The sequence below is a fragment of the Lagenorhynchus albirostris genome, chromosome 2 (genome assembly GCF_949774975.1).
Source record: "Lagenorhynchus albirostris chromosome 2, mLagAlb1.1, whole genome shotgun sequence".
Classification (NCBI taxonomy): Eukaryota; Metazoa; Chordata; class Mammalia; order Artiodactyla; family Delphinidae; genus Lagenorhynchus; species Lagenorhynchus albirostris.
Window position 1 is genome coordinate 46,460,086 of NC_083096.1, and position 23,927 is coordinate 46,484,012.

The 23,927-nt window shown below is 41.6% G+C and overlaps 1 protein-coding gene across 3 annotated transcripts in view; it reads right to left on the bottom strand.

The window, feature by feature from the left end:
* The window catches only part of RGL1 (ral guanine nucleotide dissociation stimulator like 1), a 276,917-nt gene that overhangs the window by 25,545 nt on the left and 227,445 nt on the right, over window positions 1-23,927 (bottom strand). For all 3 annotated transcript variants that reach the window (XM_060131812.1, XM_060131802.1, XM_060131823.1), the window contains 5 exons: window positions 21,828-21,952; window positions 20,215-20,430; window positions 16,141-16,244; window positions 12,498-12,582; window positions 2,013-2,102 (listed from right to left, as the gene is read on the bottom strand). In XM_060131812.1, the coding sequence (XP_059987795.1) occupies window positions 2,013-2,102; window positions 12,498-12,582; window positions 16,141-16,244; window positions 20,215-20,430; window positions 21,828-21,952 (620 nt within the window). The remainder of the gene's footprint in view (window positions 1-2,012; window positions 2,103-12,497; window positions 12,583-16,140; window positions 16,245-20,214; window positions 20,431-21,827; window positions 21,953-23,927) is intronic.

Below are 23,927 nucleotides of genomic sequence, written 5' to 3' on the forward strand. Positions count from 1 at the left end.
ACTCCTTGATACGATAAGAAGACACTTCACATCTGTGATATTCTTCCCCAAACCCGTGACCTCAGTCTAGTCACTAGAAAAACAACAGACACCCCCTGGTTGTGGGACATTCTAAGGATACTAGAACAGTCTTCCTGAAGACCGTCAGGTAATGACAAACAAGGAAAGACTCAGAAACGGTCACACAGCAGAGGGTACTAGGATGGCAACTAAATGCAGTGGGGTGCCCTGGGTTGGATCCTGGAACAGAACCAGGATGCTCATGGAAAACTGGTGAAATCCAAGTCAAGTCTGGGTTTCAGTTAACAGCAGTATGCCCATGTCGGTTTCTTAGTATTGACAGATACGCCACGGTTACAGAAAATGTCAACGGGTGGGGAGGTGGGGAGGTGGGGAGGTGGGGAGGTGGGGAGGTGGGGAGGTGGAAGGGGGATGGGGGAGGGATTCACAGAAACTCTATGTATTATCTGGAACTCTTCTCTAAATTCTAAAATTAAAAGTTTATTTAAAAAGAAATTTCCCCGGGCTTCCCTGGTGACACAGTGGTTGAGAGTCCGCCTGCTGACGCAGGGGACATGGGTTCGTGCCCCGGTCCGGGAAGATCCCACATGCTGCGGAGCGGCTAGGCCCGTGTGCCATGGCCGCTGAGCCTGCGCGTCCGGAGCCTGTGCTCCGCAATGGGAGAGACCGCAACAGTGAGAGGCCCACATACCGCAAAAAAAAAAAAGAGAAAAAAGAAATTTCCTTCAGAAATAAAGGTAGAAGCACTTCCACTGCAGGTATATACATACTATATTAATTTCACCAAATTTCCCTTGAAATCATCCCTATTCTCCACAAGGCCACAGAGGCACTAACCATTCTGAAGAGAAAATAAAAAGGGGCTTCCATGGACACCTTATCCTACAGTCCATTAAGGCACTTATGGAAATTCTGGCCAGAAAACAGTCTCCACCAGGGCAGGACAAGGCTGCCTGATGTGTGTGCAGCTGGCTGTTTCCTCAGCCAGAGCTGCTTCTTGAGGTTCACTCCAGGCAGGGCTTTGTCCTTCAGGAACTCTATGTCAGCTGCAGTATGTCCTTCCCTATCATGTGTACAAGGTCTCATCCTGAACTGAAATAATCTCTCTTTTCTTAACGGCTATTTTTAACTTGTCTTTGAACCACCAAAAAGGTCTGAAGTGCTGTGAATGCCTTACAGGCTTTATGTTACAGAAGACTCCCATCACTCAAAACCAACATGTCTGATTTATGCCCAGCTTTCCAAAGAAGGAGAAAATCTTCTCAAAGCAGGGATGACAGTATTTTGAGTTTGTCAGTCTCCATTCTCCTCTCTCTGGTTTTCCCCTTCTATGCTAAAAGTTAGGAGGGTGTTAAAAATAAAGCCAATGATGTCAAGGACTACCTTTCAGTCTTGAACAGGGAGGCATCACGTTCCTTTGAGTACTGAAAAACTAGAAAGATTTGGCTAGTACTTGGGGTTAGTGACGAGAGCCAGAAAATGACTAGAGGATTTGGAACAAATGAAAAGATCTCCGAGTACAAGGACCAAGTCCTCGTGGGAGCTGACACTCTCTCTCCCCGGCAACCAGGTACTGGGCCACCGTGTGTTCCAAGCTGGCTACAGTAGGCATTCCCGTCGGGGAACTGAAGCCCAGGGGTCTCAAGGCCAAGGTCGCGGTAGCTCCTAAGTGCAGGAGTGGATAAAGAAGACAGCAAAAGGGACAGAAATCTACCTGCCGCAGATTTTCCCTCACTTCCAGAAAATAAAAATGTTCCAGAAAACAATGTGATTTGCGACTTTCAGTGTTTATTTCCTGCTGGGTCCAGTGGGAGTGAAAATAGCTTCAGACCTCCCAGGGCTGCTGAGAACAGATGAGGTAAAGAATGGAGAACTTCTTTGAGGGCAGGGGCACCCTGCAGACTAAAGGGTCCAGGGCCATGCAGGAGCCCAGCCCCTGACATAGGGCTGCTCTCTGGTGGGCCCTCAGGGAGACCCAGGGCCTTACATACCATGTCCTTCTGGAGCTGAAGCCGCCTCTGAGTGCGCTTCTGGTTTTCCTTCACGCTGCTGTCCAGGTTTGCAAATTTTGAGGTTCCTTCCTAAGAAACAGAAGCACACACAGAGGAAAGTGATACAGGGGCAAGTGAAGGGGCACCTAGTTTCTGGGGCGGAACCTCTGCACAACTATCTGGACGTCATGCAAAGTGAAGAGGCCTCCAGCAGGCTCTGGACTATTATGCAAACACTCGGCTGGCTACTGGTTGAGCCATCTATTCTTGAGGGTGCCTGGTGGCCATGGCTTATCCCGTTCCCCCCCCCCATTTTGTAAGAAGAGCCCCTGATTTGGTTATAAAATCAATCATTAATACAAGGCAGGCAATTCCTGGAACTGGAGACAATTTTTACACATCCCAAATTTCACTTGAAGTAATCACACATCCTGGAAATGAAGATCGCTTCCTCTGTAAATTTTATGATTTCTTGATCTTGGCCTGAAAGGCCTGTGCCACCATTCTGTGAAAGAAAAGGGACTATTTCTGTGGTATTTCTTAGCTAAATGAAACTTTTTATACCGGAAGTTTTCTGAGGAAGTCCAGCACTGATCTGTGAAAGCCAGACCTTCATACATTTTTCTCCCCTTTTTCTCCCCCAGTCCATCCTCCCAACTTGCCTCTCAGGTTTGGAACTCCTACAAATCAATCTTTCCTCCTGGCGCCTGAGAACAGATGGCTACCCTTTCTCTCCTCCCATCTGTTGCGACAACAAACTCTTCTACATAATGACTAATCTCCAGTTTTGCTGACTGAACATAAAGTGTTTTTGGTTTTGTGGTTTGGGGGGTCTTGTTAAGTTCTCATTTTCCAGGAACTGCATGAATGGGAGGCAAATTTCACAATTCAGTAGTGCATAATTGCATTGTTTTTCCATTAGTCAGTTCTCCCTGGGTTTATCATATGACCACAGCACGTGACTTTTCACTACTGTACGACTACGAGGGAATCTTTTCCAGTGACTTAGCCTTTCCAATGACAGTGCGACATCAATGTCTTGTATCATTCACCAGCCTTTACCCAGGTCCAGGTACATCACTGGGGACAGAATCCATAGTGACTCATTACCAATTTTCAGTCTCCCTATTACAAGTGATAATAAGAAGAGGTATCGTTTAATGATTCCCTGCTTACAGTTTTTCCTGGGGATGAATGAAAGTGTCCTGAAATGTGCCACTTCCTGTGCTGGGTGGTTGAGTCCTCCCAAACTATTGATAATTTTTTTTTGAATTTTATTTTTTTTATACAGCAGGTTCTTATTAGTTACCTATTTTATACATATTAGTGTATACATGTCAATCCCAATCTCCCAATTCATCACACCACCACCACACCCCCATCACCAGCTTCCCTCCCTTGGTGTCCATACATTTGTTCTCTAAGTCTGTGTCTCTATTTCTGCTTTGTAAATAAGATCATCGATACCATTTTTCTAGATTCCACATATATGAATTAATATACAATATTTGTTTTTCTCTTTCTGACTTACTTCACTCTGTATGACAGTCTCTAGGTCCACCCACATCTCTACAAATGACCCAACTTCGTTCCTTTTTATGGCTAAGTAATATTCCATTGTATATTTGTGCCACATCTTCTTTATCCATTCATCTGTTGATTGATATTTAGGTTGGTTCCATGTCCTGGCTATTGTAAATAGTGCTGTGATGAACACTGGGGTGCATGGGTCCTTTTGAATTATGGTTTTTTCTGGGTATATGCCCAGTAGTGGGATTGCTGGGTCATACGGTAATGCTACTTTTAGTTTTTTAAGGAACCTCCGTACTGTTCTCCATAGGGGCTGTATCAATTTACATTCCCACCAACAGTGCAGGAGGGTTCCCTTTTCTCACATGCTCTCCAGCATTTGTTCTTTGCAGATTTTCTGATGATGCCCATTCTAACCAGTGTGAGGTGATACCTCATTGTAGTTCTGATTTGCATTTCTCTAATAATTAGTGATGTTGAGCAGCTTTTCATGTGCCTCTTGGCCATCTTTACGTCTTCTTTGGAGAAATGTCTATTTAGGTCTTCTGCCCATTTTTTGATTGGGTTGTTTCTTTAATATTGAGTTGCATGAGCTGTTTATATATTTTGGAGATTAATCCTTTGTCCATTTATTCATTTGCAAATTCTGAGGGTTGTCTTTTTGCCTTGTTTCAGTTTCCTTTGCTGTGTCAAAGCTTTTAAGTTTCATTAGGTCCCATTTGTTTAGTTTTGTTTTTATTTCCATTACTCTAGGAGGTGGGTCAGAAAAGACCTTGCTGTTGATTTACATCAAAGAGTGTTCTGCCTATGTTTTCCTCTAAGAGTTTTATAGTGTCTGGTCTTACATTTAGGTCTCTAATCCGTTTTGAGTTTATTTTTGTGTATGGTGTTAGGGAGTGTTCTAATTTCATTCTTTTACATGTAGCTACCCAGTTTTCCCAGCACCACTTATTGAAGAGATTGTCTTTTCTCCATTGAATATCCTTGCCTCCTTTGTCACAGATTAGTTGACCACAGGTGCATGGGTTTATCTCTGAGATTTCTATCCTGTTCCATTGATCTATATTTCTGTTTTTGTGCCAGTACCATACTCTCTTGATTACTGTAGCTTTGTAGTATAGTCTGAAGTCAGGGAGTCTGATTCCTCCAGCTCCATTTTTTTCACTCAAGATTGCTTTGCCATTTGGGGTCTTTTGTGTCTCCATACAAATTTTGAGATTTTTTTGTTCTAGTCCTGTAAAAAATGCCATTGGTAATTTGATAGAGATTGCATTGAATCTGTAGATTGCTTTGGGTAGTATAGTCATTTTCACAATACTGATTTTTCCAGTCCAAGAACATGGTACATCTCTCCATCTGTTTATGTCATCTTTGATTTATTTCATCAGTGTCTTATAGTTTTCTGAGCACAGGTCTTTTTGCCTCCTTAGGTAGGTTTATTCCTAGGTATTTTATTCATTTTGTTGCAATGGTGAGTGGGATTGTTCCCTTAATTTCTCTTTCTGATCTTCTGTTGTTAGTGTATAGGAATATGAGAGATTTCTGTGCATTAATTTTGTATCCTGCAACTTTACCAAATTCATTGATTAGCTCTAGTAGTTTTCTGGTGGCATCTTTAGGATTTTCTATGTATAATATCATATCATCTGCAAACAGTGACAGTTTTACTCCTTCTTTTCCCATTTGTATTTCTTTTTCTTCTCTGATTGCCATGGCTAGGACTTCCAAAACTATGTTGAATAATAGTGGTGAGAGTGGACATCCTTGTCGTGTTCCTGATCTTAGAGGAAATGCTTTCAGTTCTTCACCACTGAGAATGATGTTTGCTGTGGATTTGTCATATATGGCCTTTATTATGTTGAGGTAGGTTCCCTCTATGTCCACTTTTCTGGAGAGTTCTTATCATAAATGGGTGTTGAATTTTGTCAAAAGCTTTTCCTGCAACTATTGAGATGATCATATGGTTTTTATTCTTCAGCTTGTTAATATGGTGTATCACGTTGATTGATTTGCATATAGTGAAGAATCCTTGCATCCCTGGGATAAATCCCACTTGATCATAGTATATGATCCTTTTAATGTGTTGTTGGATTCTGTTTGCTAGTATTTTGTTGAGGGCTTTTGCGTCTATATTTGTCAGTGATATTGGTCTCTAATTTTCTTTTTTTGTAGTATCTTTGTCTGGTTTTGGTATCAGGATGATGGTGGCCTCGTAGAACGAGTTTGGGAGTGTTCCTTCCTCTGCAATTTTTTGGAAGAGCTTGAGAAGGATGGGTGTTAGCTCTTCTCTAAATGTTTGATAGAATTCACCTGTGAAGCCATCTGGTCCTGGGCTTTTGTTTGTTGGGAGATTTTTATACTTTTTTTTTTTTTTTTTTTTTTGCGGTACACGGGCCTCTCACTCTTGTGGCCTCTCCCATTGTGGAGCACAGGCTCCTGACACGCTGGCTCAGCGGCCATGGCTCACAGGCCTAGTCACTCCGTGGCATGTGGGATCTTCCTGGACCGGGCCACGAACCTGTGTCCCCTGCATTGGCGGGCGGACTCTCAACCACTGCGCCACCAGGGAAGCCCTTTCGGGAGATTTTTAATCACAGTTTCGATTTCATTACCTGTGATTGGTCTGTTCATATTTTCTATTTCTTCCTGGTTCAGTATTGGAAGGTTATATCTTTCTAAGAATTTGTCCATTTCTTCCAGGTTGTCCATTTTATTGACACAGAGTTGCTTGCAGTAGTATCTTAGGATGCTTTGTATTTCTGTGGTATCCATTGTAACTTCTCCTTTTTCATTTATAATTTTATTGATTTGAGTCCTCTCCCTCTTTTTCTTGATGAGTCTGGCTAAAGGTTTATCAATTTTGTTTATCTTCTCAAAGAACCAGCTTTTAGTTTTATTGATCTTTGCCATTGTGTTCTTTATTTCTATTTCAGTTATTTCTGCTCCGATCTTTATGATTTCTTTCCTTCTACTAACTTTGTGTTTTGTTTGTTCTTCTTTCTCTAGTTCCTTCAGGTGTAAGGTTAGATTGTTTATTTGAGATTTTTCTTGTTTCTTGAGGTAGGATTGTATTGCTATAAATTTCCCTCTTAGAACTGCTTTTGCTGCATCCCACAGGTTTTGGATCATCGTGTATTCATTGTCATTTGTCTCTAGGTATTTTCTAATTTCCTCTTTGACTTCTTCAGTGATCTCTTGATTATTTAGTAATGTACTGTTTAGCCTCCAGGTGTTTGTGTTTTTTACGTTTTTTTCCCTGTAATTTATTTCTAATCTCATAGCGCTGTGGTTGGAAAAAGATGCTTGATATGATTTCAATTTTCTTAAATTTACTGAATCTTGATTTGTGACCCAAGATGTGATCTATCCTGAAGAATGTTCTGTGTGCACTTGAGAAGAAGGTGTAGTACGCTATTTTTGGATGGAATGTCCAATAAATATCAATTAAGTCTATCTGACCTATTGTGTCATTAAAAGCTTGTTTTTCCTTATTAATTTTCTGTGTGGATGATCTGTCCATTGGTGTGAGGTGTTCAAGTCCCCCGCTATTATTGTGTTACTATTGTTTTTTCCTTTTATAGCTGTTAGCATTTGCCTTACATATTGAGGTGCTCCTATGTTGGGTGCATATATATTTATAATTGTTATATCTTCTTCTTGGATTGATCCCTTGATCATTATGTAGTGTCCTTCCTTGTCTCTTGTAATATTCTTTATTTTAAAGTCTATCTTATCTGATATGAGTATTGCTACTCCAGCTTTCTTTTGATTTCCATTTGCATGGGATATCTTTTTCCATCCCCTCACTTTCCATCTGTATGTGTCCCTAGGTCTGAAGTGGGTCTCTTATAGACAGCATATACACGGGTCTTGTTTTTGTATCCATTCAGCCAGTCTATGTCTTTTCGTTGGAGCATTTAATCCATTTGCATTTAAGGTAGTTATCGATATGTGTTTTCCTGTTGCCATTTTCTTAATTGTTTTGGGTTTGTTATTGTAGGTCTTTTCCTTGTCTTGTGTTTCCTGCCTAGAGAAGTTCCTTTAGCATTTGTTGTAAAGCTGGTTTGGTGGTGCTGAATTCTCTTAGCTTTTGCTTGTCTGTAAAGGTTTTAATTTCTCCATCGAATCTGAATGAGGTCCTTGCCTGGTAGAGTAATCTTGGTTGTAGTTTCTTCCCTTTCATCACTTTAAATATATTATGCCACTCCCTTCTGGCTTGTAGAGTTTCTGCTGAGAAATCAGCTGTTAACCTTAAGGGAGTTCCCTTGTATGTTATTTGTTGTTTTTCCCTTGTTGCTTTTAATAATTTTTCTTTGTGTTTAATTTTTGTCAATTTGATTACTATGTGTCTTGGCATGATTCTCCTTGGGTTTATCCTGCCTGAGACTCTCTGTGCTTCCTGGACTTGGACGGCTATTTCCTTTCCCATGTTAAGGAATTTTCAACTATAATCTCTTCAAATATTTTCTCGGGTCCTCTCTCTCTCTTCTCCTTCTGGGACCCCTATAATGCGAATGTTGGTGTGTTTAATGTTGTCCCAGAGGTCTCTTAGGCCATCTTCATTTCTTTTCATTCTTTTTACTTTATTCTGTTCCACAGCAGTGAATTCCACCATTCTGTCTTCCAGGTCACTTATCCGTTCTTCTGCCTCAGTTATTCTGCTATTGATTCCTTCTAGTGTGTTTTTCATTTCAGTTATTGTATTGTTCATCTCTGTTTGTTTGTTCTTTAATTCTCCTAGGTGTTTGCTCTTTAATTCTTCTAGGTCTTTGTTAAACATTTCTTGCATCTTCTCAATCTTTGCCTCCATTCTTTTTCCAAGGTCCTGGATCATCTTCACTATCATTATTCTGAATTCTTTTTCTGGAAGTTGCCTATCTCCACTTCATTTAGTTGTTTTTCTGGGGTTTTATCTTGTTCCTTCATCTGGTACATAGTTCTCTGCCCTTTTCATTTTGTCTATCTCTCTGAGAAAGTAGTTTTTGTTCCATAGGCTGCAGGACTGTAGTTCTTCTTGCTTCTGCTGCCTGCCTTCTGGTGGATGAGGCTATCTAAGAGGAAACTCTTGAGAATTTTCTTGGAGTGAGAAATCAATTCTTTCTGACTTGAATGCAATGTCCACCTCTTTCCAGGGAGTAGGTTATCCTGGTTCCCTTTCAGTTTCTCAATCACTGACAGACATTTAATGTATGGACATTATTGCAGGTATACTTAAAATTATTAAGAAGGATTTCTGAAAATTTAAGAGGCTCCTGAGAATCACAGAAGTAGGATCCTAAAAGAGCACTTAGGAAAACCTCCTCATTGGGAGGACAAAGATCTGGGATGAGGAGCTGGAAGGTTTGCTGATTTCATGACTTCATGAGAGCGAGATTCCACTCCTGGATAGAGAACTAAAAAAAGACTGACTAGTAGTGCCAGCTCTTCCAGGTGAGGTGTCAACTGAAATCCCCTATGTGCCACATCCAACCACGTTTTGGATGTGGAAGTGTTTTCCTTCCTCGGCCCTAAATCCTTTGCCCTGCAAGGTCTCACAACACCAATCCCTTGAAACTTCTTGAGACTCTTCACAGGATTTGTGATTGCATTGCTCTGGGTCCCTCCTCTGGCCTCCTTTTGCTGCCTGTGTTCACTCTCTCTTAATGACTCTTCTTTCTGACAATGTCATCTTGTTTTTCACTCTACTCAGGTATTTGGAAATACTATCCAGTTCTGTGACCTCAATCATCACCCATGTTTGGATGAATTCCAAATCTTGCCCTCCATCAACCTTCCACTCTCCTCTTGTCTCCTCTCCTCTCTGTCCTTCTTTCTCTCTCTCTAGTGCAAACTTCTCACCTGAGTCTCACTTTCTCTCTATCTCCATCTGTGGCAAAGGACAGCTGCCCTCATCCATCCTGTTCCTGGGCCTCAGAGGGGCCTCTTCTACTTGGGTGCTACAGAGACATTTGGATCCCTCTCCATACATGTTGATTAAATGACAGCTCAGCAGTTAATGGTAATTATGTGAATAGGCCTTCCCAGCCCTACGGTCTTCTACCCCAGCTCTGACTTCAGTGTGCTTGGAGCTTCGCTAAACAGACATCTCCACCAGAGACTGGGCCTTTCTAGCATTTGTTTCTAGCAATGTAACCCAGAAGAGTTCTCACCAAGAATCCCAAGAAACAAGAAGATTTGGTGAGATTCTGCCTTCCTGTTGGTTTGAAATGTGCAGACTCCATAGATAACCTGCTTGGAATGATCCAAGTTTCGGAAGTCATAAGACAGTAACAGGTTTAAGATAATCTCCGAGTAAAATAAAAACATTTGTCTCCAACAATTAAAAGGAAAACCACAGATTTTTGCTAATTCTGATGTTGCCTCAGCTGTAGTATTATAGAGGTAGCACCTTACATCTGTCCAGAAGCAGAAGAGAAGAGAGGTCATTCACGACTAGGATTACCCAACCACAAATCAGTTTAAGTCCAGGAGTGGCATATTAAAAACAGAGACCAGCCATGGTTCTTCTGAAAACCAAAGTACCTTCATTTCGTTACAACTGTGCTGAGAATTCATATCCAGAATTATATACTTAGTATGAAGAATAATAAACAAAGATGACTGGAAAGGGACCCACAGAGACGTATGACCTGCCCAAAACATTCCACTATCATTGACGATAATGTGCAGGCCACGTGAGTTCATAGCCAAGTTTTTCATCTTTGGAATTCCAGCCACGTATAAGAAATTTAACCTAGAGCACCGAGGTAAACTTCTACGTTTCAGAAAGTTTTATGGGACCTTTAATGTCTAGATATAGCTCTGCTTCTAAGGTTTCAGCCAGAAGACAGCCACCAGGCAATGAGCTGCACAGTATTCAATTTATCTGCTTTGGAAGGATGACTCAGAGCTATTGGGATTTGAATGTGTGGCTCCAATTAGTCCAGCTTTGTATTACTGACAGGGAGACCACTAAGCCATCTCCTTCCAGCCAGATGAGTTTCCATTTAAAGTCTGCAAATCCAAGGGGATGTGAAGCGGGGAGTAACACGACCTCAGCAAGCCAAGCATTGTTTAGTGTGCAGTTCATCAGGTGAGCCTAATCCAAAGTCAGACAGCAGACGCCCTGCCCTGCTCACATCATCTACGCCAGGAAGGGCTAAGAGTGGGCAAGTTGTTAAAGTCCTGTGAATGAGGAGGTCCATCAATGGATGTCGGTTTCTGAACACTTGCTACATGCCCAATGTGTTAGGCATTAGAGACATAACAGTGAAAAAGGCCCTGCCTGCAAGAGGCTTACAGGCCAGCAGGGAGACAGGTGAAATGCACAAGCGATTCTAATGGAGCATATGATAAGTGTTAGGACAGAGGAATGACGGGCTTCTGGAGGACATGGGAAGGGGCCTAATCAGACCTGAGGGTGTCAAGGAAGGATTCAAGCAGAAATTTAGTCCTCACTGAGACATGAAGGAAGAGAAGCAGGACTTAGGAGAACAGTCAAGAAGACCGTAACAGATGCTCTTACAGGAACGACTAACCTAACAGTTATCAACTGATGCCTTTTCTAAGTAACCCCATCCCCACTTGACTCTCATTCCTACTCCAAGTGTCTACTGTAAGCTTACATGTATCACTTATACTTTCTTCATTTTCATTTGTTATGCATACTTTGGTTTCACATGTAGATAGCCTGCGAAATACTAAAAAAAATTGACATTTGCACATGGCTTTCAAATATTTCCTTAGTCAATCTTCAAAACAATTCCATGAGATCAGTAGACTAAACAGTACTATTATCATCTCCAATTCACAGAAAAAGAGACTAAGGACAAGGGTCCTCTGTTCTAACAGCCCAGTTCAGGGCTTCCCCCTAAGGTAGCACATATTATAGTTTTTTTGTTTTTATTTTTGGTTTGGGGATTTTTTTTCATAATTGCCCACTTCACCTCCCCCATGAGACTGCAGTCTCCTTAAGATTGGAGGCTGCCTTCAGAACGGCTGTACCTCCCTCACCCAGCACACAGTGAATGCCCAATCAGGATTAACTGAATTACCAACTTATTTTCCTTCTCCATGAAGTTTCACATGACATACCCTGCCTCCTACTCCCAAGTGGTCAAAAGAAATAGTTTTATGCCTAAGTGATGAAAGCACTGGCTTTACAGTCCCACCAGGCTGGATTCACATTCTAGCTCCACCACCTACCAGGTGTGGGACTTCGGGTTTGTTCCTTACCTCTCTGAGGCTTGGCTAGCTGCAAAATAAGGAGGATAAAATCTACTTTATAGAGAGGCCGTGAAGATAATATCTGGTCTATGTTCCCCTCTGATGATTGCTCACAACCTATCTTTGTACCTTTCTTTGACTACTCGTTCTTGTTTAGTGTCTATATCCACCCACCAGCAGGTTAAGTTCCTGAAAACAGGGTCTGTGTTCGTCTTCTTCATACTCCCAGAGGCCGGTCAAATGCTTTACAAATATTAGATGTTTAACAAACATCTAGAGAAAGAAAATGAACCGAGCTGTAGCTTTACCTAGCCTGCCGTTCAGAAGCCAGCACTCATCTGGTGTTCGATAAAACTGCTGACGGACTGGCTGCGCAATTTAGTGCAAATAAAGGATGTAGAATTGCAGGCTTGGTCCCTGTCCTTCTAGAAGCTGTTTTGCTGAGGAGGATATTCCAGGCTCTCTCACCCACCTCACTGCCAGCACTCAGTGTTTCCAGGGCAGCTTGTTGAGGAGCTGCAGGCAGCAACGCAAGTTTCACAATCTGGTTGCGTCGCGGTGAAGCTGAGGAGCTGGACTTTGAATTTTCTCAGCCTCAGGCTTCTTCGATTTGGCATAAAAACCAAAAGTTCTGCCTTCCAGTCCCTGTAGCCTCTCTCAAGGGACTGCAGGCATCCAAGGAGCCCTCAAGCTACCCTTCCGTTGAACGGATGCCAGAGCGGTCAGCACAGTACAACCCAGCGCCCTCACCTTCATCAGTAGCTCCCGGCTGGTCAGGTGGTTATTATGGTCTGAGAAGATGTCTGAAAGTTCTTCAAACATCAGCATTCGGTCCCTACAAAAGGGATGAAGAAAACATTAACAAATGAAGATTAGTAAAAGTCCCACACCTTGGGCCCAGGTGCCCTCAGTACCTCTGGCTACAGAGGGGAGGGCTACATGAGCACAGACAAAGCCAATGACCTTTCTCATGCAGGGTGGCTTTTTTTTTTTTTTTTTTACAGGTAGACATGATCACCTGTGTGAAGAGAGGGATAGTTTCTAAACATGCATGTTATAATCATAAACAAAGATCGTTAAACTGGGGTATTAAGTTGTCTAATTGGGACATGTTCTCTTTGGCAAGTTAAAAAAAATTCTCTCTTAGCAACACACCCACAGCCCTACAGGACCTGAGAACTCTTCTTGGCCAGTCCCCTCGTTGGAGAGATGAAGATGCCAGGGTTGGGGATTGGTCTGAGCTTCCACTACTCACTGCTGAGAGCTGCAGTACAGAACCCAAATTTCCTGAACCTCTTAGAGTCAGAGTAGATGGTGGAACCAGAACGGGCTCTGGAGTCAGAGGTGGTGGGTTCCAATCCCAACGCGGCCACTCACTCCCTAAGTGATCTTAGACAAGTTGCTCAACTTTCCTGAGCTTCAGTTTTCTTATCTGCACTAGGGAAACAGTGACAGCCCCCTCGCAGGATGGCCGTGAAGGTCACCACAATCACACGTGTGAAGCACCTCCTCCTCCCTTGCCCCTCCCCGGTACACTACGTCTCCACGGGCCTCGCGCTTTTCTCTACGCCCCTCCAGGGTTACTGAGAGGATGATCTGAAGGCAAAGAATTAACAGAGGCAATGTCATTCTACACGCAACACTTTCATTATTATGAGAAAGCCATTACTAAGAACTTATGTGTCTTACAATGAGTGTAGTATTACTCTTAGAATTAAGAAAACCATTAAAGCTATTTATAGTTTGGAAAAAATCATTAAGAACTTAATTGCATGTGGGCCTAAATAAACAGAAAGAAATAGATGTCTTCTCTGTCCACTGAAAGTTATCAACATAAAGGGTTATCAGGAAAGTAATAACTGAATAAAATCTCTTAACCCTGTTCCTTGAATTTAGCAATAGAAACTATATAGAGCTGATATGCAAGTGGCTTCTCTCGGGAACTGTGATACTTCTCCAGCAGCCCCGCTAAAATATGAACCCACCAACCAATGAAGACACAAACCAGACACCCATGTTGTAAAGAATAGGGCTTTGAGGTTTGTTTTGTGGTGTTTCTTAAATACAAAAGCCAGCTGGTATTTGTAATGAGGTGGATAGACCTAGAGTCTGTCATACAGAGTGAAGTAAGTCAGAAAGAGAAAGACTAATACCGTATGCTAACACATATATATGGAATTTAAGAAAAAAAAATGTCATGAAGAATCTAGGGGTAAGACAGGAATAAAGACACAGACCTACTAGAGAATGGACTTGAGGATATGGGGAGGGGGAAGGATATGCTGTGACAAAGCGAGAGAGAGGCATGGACATATATACACTACCAAACGTAAGGTAGATAGCTAGTGGGAAGCAGCCGCATAGCACAGGGAGATCAGCTCGGTGCTTTGTGACCGCCTGGAGGGGTGGGATAGGGAGGGTGGGAGGGAGGGAGACGCAAGAGGGAGGAGATATGGGAACATATGTATATGTATAACTGATTCACTTTGTTATAAAGCAGAAACTAACACACCATTGTAAAGCAATTATACTCTAATAAAGATGTAAAAAAAAAAAAAAAGCCAGCTGGAAGAATGGACCTTCTCATATGGTAACCAAGGAGATGAAGAAACAAGTCCACTAATTTTTTTACTTGTGTTTTAGCCTCAGATTTGCTATGGTAGAAATCTTTGCCTGGCTAAGTGACTTTCTATAGTGTTCTACGTATCAACCACCAAGGAAAGATAGGATTACCTTTCACTGCCACCAGAGAAGGGTGCAGTGGGGCAAGGCTTCGTTTTAGCCCCTGACCGTCCCGTTGTTGCTGATACCACAGTTGAGGAGCAGTGATGAGAGGAAGGAGTGGGGCTGGGGTGCTGAGGATGGGGACGCTGTACGCAGCTGATTTTCCCATCATATTTCGCCAGGGCCTAACATCTAAATGATTTTATATGATCCTTATCTTTCCTAAGACTCCTGTGCAGAGGAAAATCAATCAATCCTCTTCATTCAGACTAATGAAGAGGAGAAAGAACCCAGGAAAAGAGTGGTAATCGAGAAAATTGCACTGGACTTTGAAAAGCCTGTCTGCCACTTTTTCTCCTGAGAGATAACAGAACACGAGCTCTGGAGTCCAAGTGGCTGAGGCGTCTGCAGATGTATAACACCAGGCAATAAGATCACCTGCTTCAAAACCCATCAAAGAATTATATAATAAATAACGTGACTTCCCCTGGGCAGACTTTCCTCTGATAGAGAATGTGAGCTTATCAGTAGGTTGAACACTCTGGCACCCCTTTTTCAGCATAAATCTATGAAACTCTCGTTTACCAATCTGGATCTCTGTTGGGTTTGGGTAGTGTCAGTCCCTTCAGGCTTAAGCAGCTCTGAGTGAGTTGATGAAACTGAATACCTAGACCTTCCACTCTAAGGACAGAGCCCACCAAACGCACAAGGCAGGCCTGCCTGGGGAGCAAGCTGGCCTGGCTCCCGACTGGAACTGACAGTGCCTCACACGGCACAGACTGCACTGCACACAGTATAGACTGTGCTGCATACAATACAGGTTATAAACAGTTCACGCATCCTTCCCTGTTATGGCCTGACTTCTTGATTCGTGCAAACCGAGAGAGACTTTGTTGAAAGTAGCTGACCTAGTTTGTAGTCACGACACATGCCCCAGCATCTACATCTGTACTCATGGGGGACCAGAACTGCCTCCTTACTCACTCTTCCCTCCTTTGCAAAAAGCCCTCTGGTCTAGAGTTCAGTGAAGCTCTGGACATGGGGGCGAGAGCGACAGTGAAACAATAAGGAAGGACACAATTGTTCATTGTTCGAAAGGTTACAGCAAGAAATACGAAGAAAAACACAATACAGGATGTGGGCGGTTAATCATTTTTAGTCAGGTACCTAGGAAGGAATACCTAGACGTTTTTAATATCATTAAGATAGCTTTTAATAGGCGGAAGCAGAAACAAACTAAGTGGATTCTGGTTGAACAGCAAGAACTAATGTCCTATCTGCACACGCTATCCCTCACAGCTTGGAACAGCTTAGGGCTTTGGAATGTGGCTGGAAAATAACCAGAACTAATGGCAAATTGCTGTAACTTCATCACTCCACAACCTTATCCCTCAAAGCCCAGATAATAGGCACATCCTTAAAATCATCCCCAAAGCCAATCATCTTGGCTTTGGCACCCTTTGAGAATGAGTTTGATTTCTGCAGCAGCCCTGCCTCAAAACTCATTCATGATGATGTGTAAAACACACCCTGCCTGGAACACACAGAGGCTTTCAAAGATGTTTCTCTAGTTATATAATATGAGCTTTGAAAATGAGGACCCACACCATCTATGCAGCCACGAATCAGCCCAGCCAAAGAAAGCAGAGCAGAACACTTGGGAACTTACTTTGGGACCGCGGCCCAAGTCTTTTTTAACCGATAGATGGAATTGGACTGCAGTGCCGAAACGATGGCCCTCAAGGAGGAGAAATTCTTCAGGATTCTACATTCCTGTAGGGAGAGTGATTAAAACATACAAGGTATTTAAATATCAATAAAACAGTGAGTTGGTGGTTTCCTGTTTTAGAGGTATCACAGCTGCCATGAACTCTTACCACGAAATAGGCGGCTGTATAAATACTGAACATCAAAAAGTGGCTCCTTTGCTCCCACCCCAGTCACTGAAACACTTTACAGATTTTGGCCCTGAATGCCTGTTTTTCTCCCTGTAATATATTTTCTGTGTTGTTGTTACAGTTTTATAGTTTCCAGCTTTCCCAGTAAAAACACGAGTGGAGGTGAGTCTACAGAGCTTTGCTAGAGAAAGCAAACTTTCTTCTGAAGAAAGCACACATAGGCCCTAAAAATACACATGAAAGATGACTGTATCCTTCAGACCCACAAAGTGAACCGGGCAGCAGCTGCTTCGAGGTCAGATGCTATCAAACATCTCATGACCAACTCTTGTCCAGAGAGGGGTATATAACTTGGCAATAAAAACTCACCACAAGTTGAACTTTGGCTTTTATGTTCTTAGCCAAGAGGGAATATTTTGATACACATCCATTCGGTTTCAAATGGGCTTGTGCCGCAATCATAAACATTCAGAAACACCTTGGTACTTACAATGGTTCCAAAATAACTTGGGCTTTTAAAATACAATTCCCTTTGGCAGCGTTTTCAAACAAAATAGAAAGAGAACAGGAAACATTCTGGACGTCATTTTCTGGGGAAGGAGAAAGACTGCCTGATCCTGAAACTTCAGCTACCATTCAGTCTGTAGCATCAGCAGGCAGCGACCCTGAAGTCAAAGTCCTGCTGAACGAATGGCAGGGGACGGCAAAACAGTCAGGGAGAGGGTCCCATTTGCGGCCGGAATGGGGAAGGTGGCAGCCTCGAGAGAGTGGACTGTGCCTTATGCCCAAGGAGATGCTCCGTGTGCAGGCGTATGGGGGAGGGTACTACACCCACTGTTGACTATCGAGTGCACTGTGTGAGCCTGGGCTTGGCTTCGTGCAGAACATCTGAGGCAAGAGGTCCCAGGGTGGTTGGGCATAAATGCACGTCGCTTGAAAGATCACTTCATGAAGTCACGCGGGTCCTGACTGTGAAGGAAGAGTGGCATTCTCTGACTTGGCACCCCCAAATCTGGCTACTTAACATTACTACGCCAAACAAACCCCACAACATTTTCTTAGAGTAAATGCCAAACTTCTTTACAAAAGTCATGCCCACGCTTTTTAAACGCCTCAATGCTTTCCCTTTATTTAAAAAGAAAGAGAGAGAAAGCTAAGGAGAGAGAGAAAGCTCGCGCTCTGAATTACAGTCAGTCTGGAAACCAAGCCCATGACAGCATGGTTCAACGAAGGTTCAGAATCCAAAAGTTATGTTCTAAAAATCAGGAAACTTGCAATAAATAAAGGGACTCGGGCCCAGATATTTCATGCAAATTGTGATAAACATATGGAACACATTATTCAGAAAGAGGCTTAGGCTAAGGGTTTAAAGGAGTACAAGGGGCATCTGGCCCCATTTCTAGAAAAGGAATGATCTTTGAGGAGAGGTGATACAAAAGTAAAAATGTAGCAGTAAGGCCAGTCCAAGAAAATTCAGTCATGTTAGGTCAGAAATATTTTCTGCGTGTAAAATTATCATTTTTTCAAACATCCTCTCAATAGAAAATGACTGTGATTAATGCAGGAAAAGTAAAATAAATCTTGGCTGGAAACCACCTGTGAGTCTTGTTATTTTATTAAGTTACCTACACAATTTCAAGGGACACAGCATGCTCCACACTGGGAAACTGCATCACCAAGAGTTAAGGACCCTTGGCTTTTAAGCACGTGCTATGGGATTTGGAATATATCTCAAATTATACAACTTGTATTTCTTATTATCACATAAACACACGATTGATATTTATATGGGCCAAAGTCATTGTTTGAGTCACCCTGTCACATATACAGATGCTACATGCTTGCTACAGATTTTCTAAGCAGTTGAATAGATTAAAAGTAGATAGACTATTTTCTTTTGAGACATGTAGATGACTATAAATGATATGGCGTTTGTGGCCAAAAAATATTTTTTCTTTTCAGTCTAAGAAGACAGAGAAATTCCATGCTCTATCAGAACTTCTTTTGTAGCTCTTACTTGTTGATAAATAACCTCAATTCAGAATAGGAGAAGTGAAAGTTGCATAAGATAGTTTTTTGTTTTTTCCATATAGTATTTTTCCATGTACTAAAAAGTCTGTGGTATTAGACCACCTACAGACTCAAAATAAAGCAAATTCTCTGGCACAATTATGGCTTTGCTATTTAATCAAAGACCACAAAAGAGAATGTGAAAAAAAAAAAAAGCAAAAAAAAAAAAAAAAAAGCAAAAATGTGTAAGTTTAAGCCTTATGCCCACAGATAGGGGCTTAATGAGAAAAATATATAATGGGGTAGAAAACAAAATGTGTTTTGGTTAGGATTGACCCATATAGCCCAGAACAGAGTATATTTACATAATAATTATTTGTCAAAATTGTTGTTAACTACATAGCTCTTGCTGATGTAATTTCTTCTTTTGAGAAAAAAAAAAAATCTTCCCAAATCTTCAAATACCCCAAATCCTATCAATTATTCAAAGCTAAATTCAAATGTCATCCTACCCATGAAACCTTCCTGGATCACCCCAGTCAGAAGTGATTTCTCGCTCCTCCACTTTTGCAGCGCTTGTATCATACGGCCCTACTCCTCTTCAGCCCAGGCTGAGATAATTCCAGTATATGTTAGCTTCCTTGTTTGACTATAGGCTCCTGTAGGATCAAATTAATTGTGTTTAGCTTATCTATGTCCGCAAAGGACATAAAATTGTAGCTCTGAAGCATTTAGGGGCTCATGAAATATGTGGTGACTGACTGAACACTGTTCACCTTTCCTCACTCATGAAATAAGATGCTGATAAATGAAGGTCAAGGTCATATGGCATGGAAGGAGTTGATCCGATAGACTGGACTGACACCCAGGAGAATGTAATTCAGGCCTAGGAATAGACTCTGCCCCTCCAACTTCAGATATAAAGCCCTCAGGAAAGCCCTTGATTAATGTGAAATCTGTATATTTCAGTCTTTTAGAAAAGAGATTCGAGATCCTAAGAAGGTATTGGCTCTTCAAGTCTGCAGAAAATAGAATGCTCCCAGGTACTGGAAGGGTGGGAGATAACCCTTCTGCATTGTCAGAGCAGTCCATTTGACACTGAGGCCACCAGTTGATATTTACTGAACACGGCGCAGAACCAACACTCAGGCTGTGAAAAAGCAGACATTCCATTGCACCCGGAAGGGGCCCATGAGCAGAAAGAAGTGAGCAAGGGACGAATTTTTTTAAAGAGGAAAAATAAATAAACTCCCACGTTAAGAAAGGCAACTTTTTTCTTACCTTGGAAGGACAACAAAAACTATACTAAAATAGTATAAAACTATACTAAAAACTACACTAAAAATAAATGGTTCTGAAAAACCTAGGGGCAGGACAGGAATAAAGACACAGACGTAGAGAATGGACTTGAGGACACAGGGAGGGGGAAGGGTAAGCTGGGACTAAAGGAGAGAGTGGCATGGACATATATACACTACCAAACGTAAGGTAGATAGCCAGTGGGAAGCAGCTGAATAGCACAGGGAGATCAGCTCGGTGCTTTGTGACCACCTAGAGGGGTGGGATAGGGAGGGTGGGAGGGAGGGAGACATAAGAGGGAGGAGATATGGGGATGTATGTATACGTATAGCTGATTCACTTTGTTATAAAGCAGAAACTAACAAACCATTGTAAAGCAATTATATTCCAATAAAGATGTTAAAAAAAAACAAAACCCATGGGCCCTCACATATGGTCTTTTGACTGCTTTTCAACCAAATGGAAACATCAGAGTGATGGCAGCATAATCTCCCATATCTACTAAACCCAAAGAATATTTTTAAAAAGACAATTACATGAGCAATGTTAATCCACTTCTCGATGATTTTGGCTCTCTGCTGAGTTTTGAGTTCTTTGCCCCCCAGAATGGTGCTGACAACGCATTTGGTGAGGGTATTAAACTGAGAGATGGTAGCACGGATCGTAGGAGCCAAGTGTTTGTTTTCCTTCTTGTCCCTTCGAGACCAAATGCAGCCCAGGCAGTGGTGAGGCACTACTTTCTTGAATAGTTGCTAGAATAAAAGAGGAATTGACTTTAAGGACAACACACACATTTCACATGGCAAAGCAGGTCATCTGTAAGTTGGTACTTTGTGAATGGACAAATAACCCTTTCCGACTTGATTTGCCTCATGGTGTTCATTTCAATAGAAAAAAGTAAATAATTAATACATTAACTGATCAGAAAAGCCCACGTGTTCCTTCTAAATCTGCTCAACTGAACCAATGGAACACGATGACCAAAAGAAAAGTTAAATGTCCAAAAACATTTTGACTTTTCTGTCTTGGAAGGAAAGCCAGGTAAAAATCTGTACTACTAATCTAAAAGAAGTGGTTAAGATTATGTTGACCTCAAAATCATATCCATGGTACGTCCTGGACACTCAGGATCATGAACTGTGTATAATGCATATGAATGACCACCTGAAAAGTGATTCACAGAAGTACAGTACTTGTGACACTCATCAATGTCACTATTCTATTTCCCATTATTTAAAATGAAGAAGCTAAGAAACATACAAAAGGAAAAGCTATTCAACATCACACAGTAAAAGGAAGAAAGAGGGATTTAAAGCCTGGTTTCCAGGTCTTTGCCTAAAAGTCATAGCCAATGAAGTCTTCCATCTTTCTCTTCTGCTATCAGTGTGTGAAACAACAACAAATTTGTTGAACAAATCTGATTCTCATTTGTACAACAATTTCAATACAAGACGTGCAAGGGCTTGTGTAAGACAGAGAACACCAGGATTTACTTTATATAGACTATCTGATTTACTTCTGAGAATCTATTTGCATGTTAACTAGATGGAAACTCTATGCTGCTTCCTCTAAAGTGCTAAGTGTGGAAGAGCTAAAAACCATTGTGATCACTGATAACAGCCCTTTTTTCTTTAACCAGCTAGCACTGAGCTATGAAACGTGGCTGATGAAACCAAATATGTACAGCTAACAAAAATATCCAAACTTCAAAAGACCAGGAAGCACATGTGGAAATGAGCTGCCAGATATAGTCACATGTGGATTCAGTGAATTTATTTTATCCTAACTTATACTTTGACCCCTTTACAATCCTCCAAATAAACAGTTTGGATCTTGAAATATTCATGAGTCTAAAGGGAGAGAAATACCCATGGAACAGGATAGATTTTTGTTTCCCTAGAATTAGAATTCTTATTTCCCTCTGGGTATTGAGTGCCAAGTAAAAAGCACCTTCTCCCAGAATTGTAAGAAGAGCTTAGGCCTGAATTATTCAGATGATAGATTCAAATCACATCTTCACTCTGCATTTACAGGCACAGCCTCTCTCGGGGATTTGGAAAGACTTAAATCATGTGACCCGGGGCCACCAGTACTGTCACTCCCCACATTCTAAGTAGAAGCACATCGGAGGCACAAAGAGAAGACGTACTGCATCCATGTAGGTCAGCTGCTCAGCCACGAGATCTTCTGAGAAGCACGTGAACTCTGCAGACCCGCCACCCTCCAGTTCCTCTTCCTCTTCCAGGCTGAAGGAGATGGTGCTGGGAAACCCATCTGTTCACAGGTGGAAAAAAATTAGTAATTTGGTGCTGCTGTATACAACCTTGTTTACAGAGTCCAACTGGACTTCTTTAATTTAGGAAGAAAAGAGCTGCTCCTTTAGAAAACCCACAGGGAGAGAACAGCAAGGACAATAAACCGGAGTGAAATGGAGGTTTTCCCAGTCTCTGCTTGTTCCTAGCTGCGTTATTAAGTGCAGAGGCCTCATGTTGTCACCTGGACAAACCACTGGTTCCTCGGTCAAGGACAGAGCCAGGTTAGGCAAAGTCTAGAGAAACAAAGCTGGGCTACATTCAGGGGGTCACCCTCATTTGGGGGCTCCCTCAAAACCGCTGATCAGCTCAAGCACTGATCCAACTACTTCCTAAACCCCAACTATGCAGTTCTTAATTATTGGGCCATTTATAATCAGAAGCCTGGAAGGAATGGACATGAAGGCAGGCCAGGCTCTGGGGAGTAGAACAGGCCATCTGGTATCAGAAATGTTGATGAAGTCCTCAGAATTCTCAAGAAGTACTTAGAATCCTCAAAATGTTAGGATTAGCTTTCAGCTTCCACCTAAAATTAAGTACGCATGAGACTACTACAAGCAACTCTATGCCAATGAAATGGACAATCTGGAAGAAATGGACAAATTCTTAGAAAGGTATAACCTTCCAAGACTGAACAAGGAAGAAACAGAAAACATGAACAGACCAATCACAAGTAATGAAATTGAAACCGTGATTAAAAATCTTCCAACAAACAAAAGCCCAGATGGCTTCACAGGTGAATTCTACCAAACATTTAGAGAAGAGCTAACACCCATCCTTCTCAAAGTCTTCCAAAAAATTGCAGAGGAAGGAACACTCCCAAACTCATTCTATGAGGCCACCATCACCCTGATACCAAAACCAGACAATGATACTACACAAAAAGAAAATTAGAGACCAATATCACTGATGAATACAGATGCAAAAATCCTCAATAAAATACTAGCAAACAGAATCCAACAACCCATTAAAAGGATCATACACCATGATCTAGTGGGATTTATCCCAGGGATGCAAGGGATTCTTCAATATATGCAAATCAATCAATGTGATACACCATATTAACAAATTGAAGAATAAAAACCATATGATCATCTCAATAGATGCAGAAAAAGCTTCTGACAAAATTCAACACCCATTTATGATAAGAACTCTCCAGAAAGTGGGCACAGAGGGAAACTACCTCAACATAATAAAGGCCATATACGACAAACCCACAGCAAACATCATTCTCAATGGTGAAAAACTGAAAGCATCTCCTCTAAAATCAGGGACAAGACAAGGATGTCCACTCTCACCACTATTATTCAACATAGTTTTGGAAGTCCTAGCCATGGCAATCAGAGAAGAAAAAGAAATAAAAGGAATACAAATCGGAAAAGAAGAAGTAAAACTGTCACTGTTTGTAGATGACATGATACTATACATAGAGAATCCTAAAAATGCCACCAGAAAACTACTAGAGCTAATCAATGAATTTGGTAAAGTTGCAGGATACAAAATTAATGCACAGAAATCTCTTGCATTCCTATACACTAATGATGAAAAATATGAAAGAGAAATTAAGGGAACACCCCCACTTACCACTGCAACAAAAAGAATAAAATACCTAGGAATAAACCTACCTAGGGAGACAAAAGACCTGTATGCAGAAAACTATAAGACACTGATGAAAGAAATTAAAGATGATACCAACAGATGGAGAGATATAACATGTTCTTGGATTGGAAGAATCAATATTGTGAAAATGACTATACTACCCAAAGCCATCTACAGATTCAATGCAATCCCTATCAAACTACCAATGGCATTTTTTACAGAACTAGAACAAAAAATCTTAAAATCTGTATGCAGACACAAAAGACCCTGAATAGGCAAAGCAGTCTTGAGGGAACAAAACGGGGCTGGAGGAATCAGACTCCCTGACTTCAGACTAT